Here is a 344-nt window from a genome sequence, read left to right on the forward strand (position 1 = left end):
CTTCTCCCCCCCCCTCCCTTCCCCCTCCTAGACAGACTGCACCTGCGCCCCCCAAGAGAAAAAAAGCCAAGAATGCCTACGAAAAGGGCCTATCGTCCGACCCACGGGCCTGCGAGCACCCACCTCGTAGAAGATCCAGGTGGAGAACAAGACCTGGAACGCGTTGTAGGCGACGAGGATGTTGCGCAGCTGGAACGGCGGCCGATCCTTCATGTAATACGGACCGAGGCCCTTCACGATCACCACGTAACTCACGCAGATGAAGAACGTCGGCCACGGGGAGTCCATGAAAAGCCAGCCGTCCACGCGGGGGTCTGCGGGAAGGGACAGTTTTTACCTCTTTT

The 344-nt window shown here is 59.3% G+C and overlaps 1 protein-coding gene across 1 annotated transcript in view; it reads right to left on the minus strand.

The window, feature by feature from the left end:
* The window catches only part of LOC119594049 (elongation of very long chain fatty acids protein-like), a gene marked incomplete in the record, with an annotated part of 45869 nt that overhangs the window by 16219 nt on the left and 29306 nt on the right, over nucleotides 1-344 (minus strand). The window contains 1 exon segment of the mRNA XM_037943083.1: nucleotides 124-314. Coding sequence (XP_037799011.1) covers nucleotides 124-314 — 191 coding nt within the window.

The sequence above is a fragment of the Penaeus monodon genome, chromosome 33, assembly GCF_015228065.2.
Source record: "Penaeus monodon isolate SGIC_2016 chromosome 33, NSTDA_Pmon_1, whole genome shotgun sequence".
In the NCBI taxonomy this organism is placed as follows: domain Eukaryota; kingdom Metazoa; phylum Arthropoda; class Malacostraca; order Decapoda; family Penaeidae; genus Penaeus; species Penaeus monodon.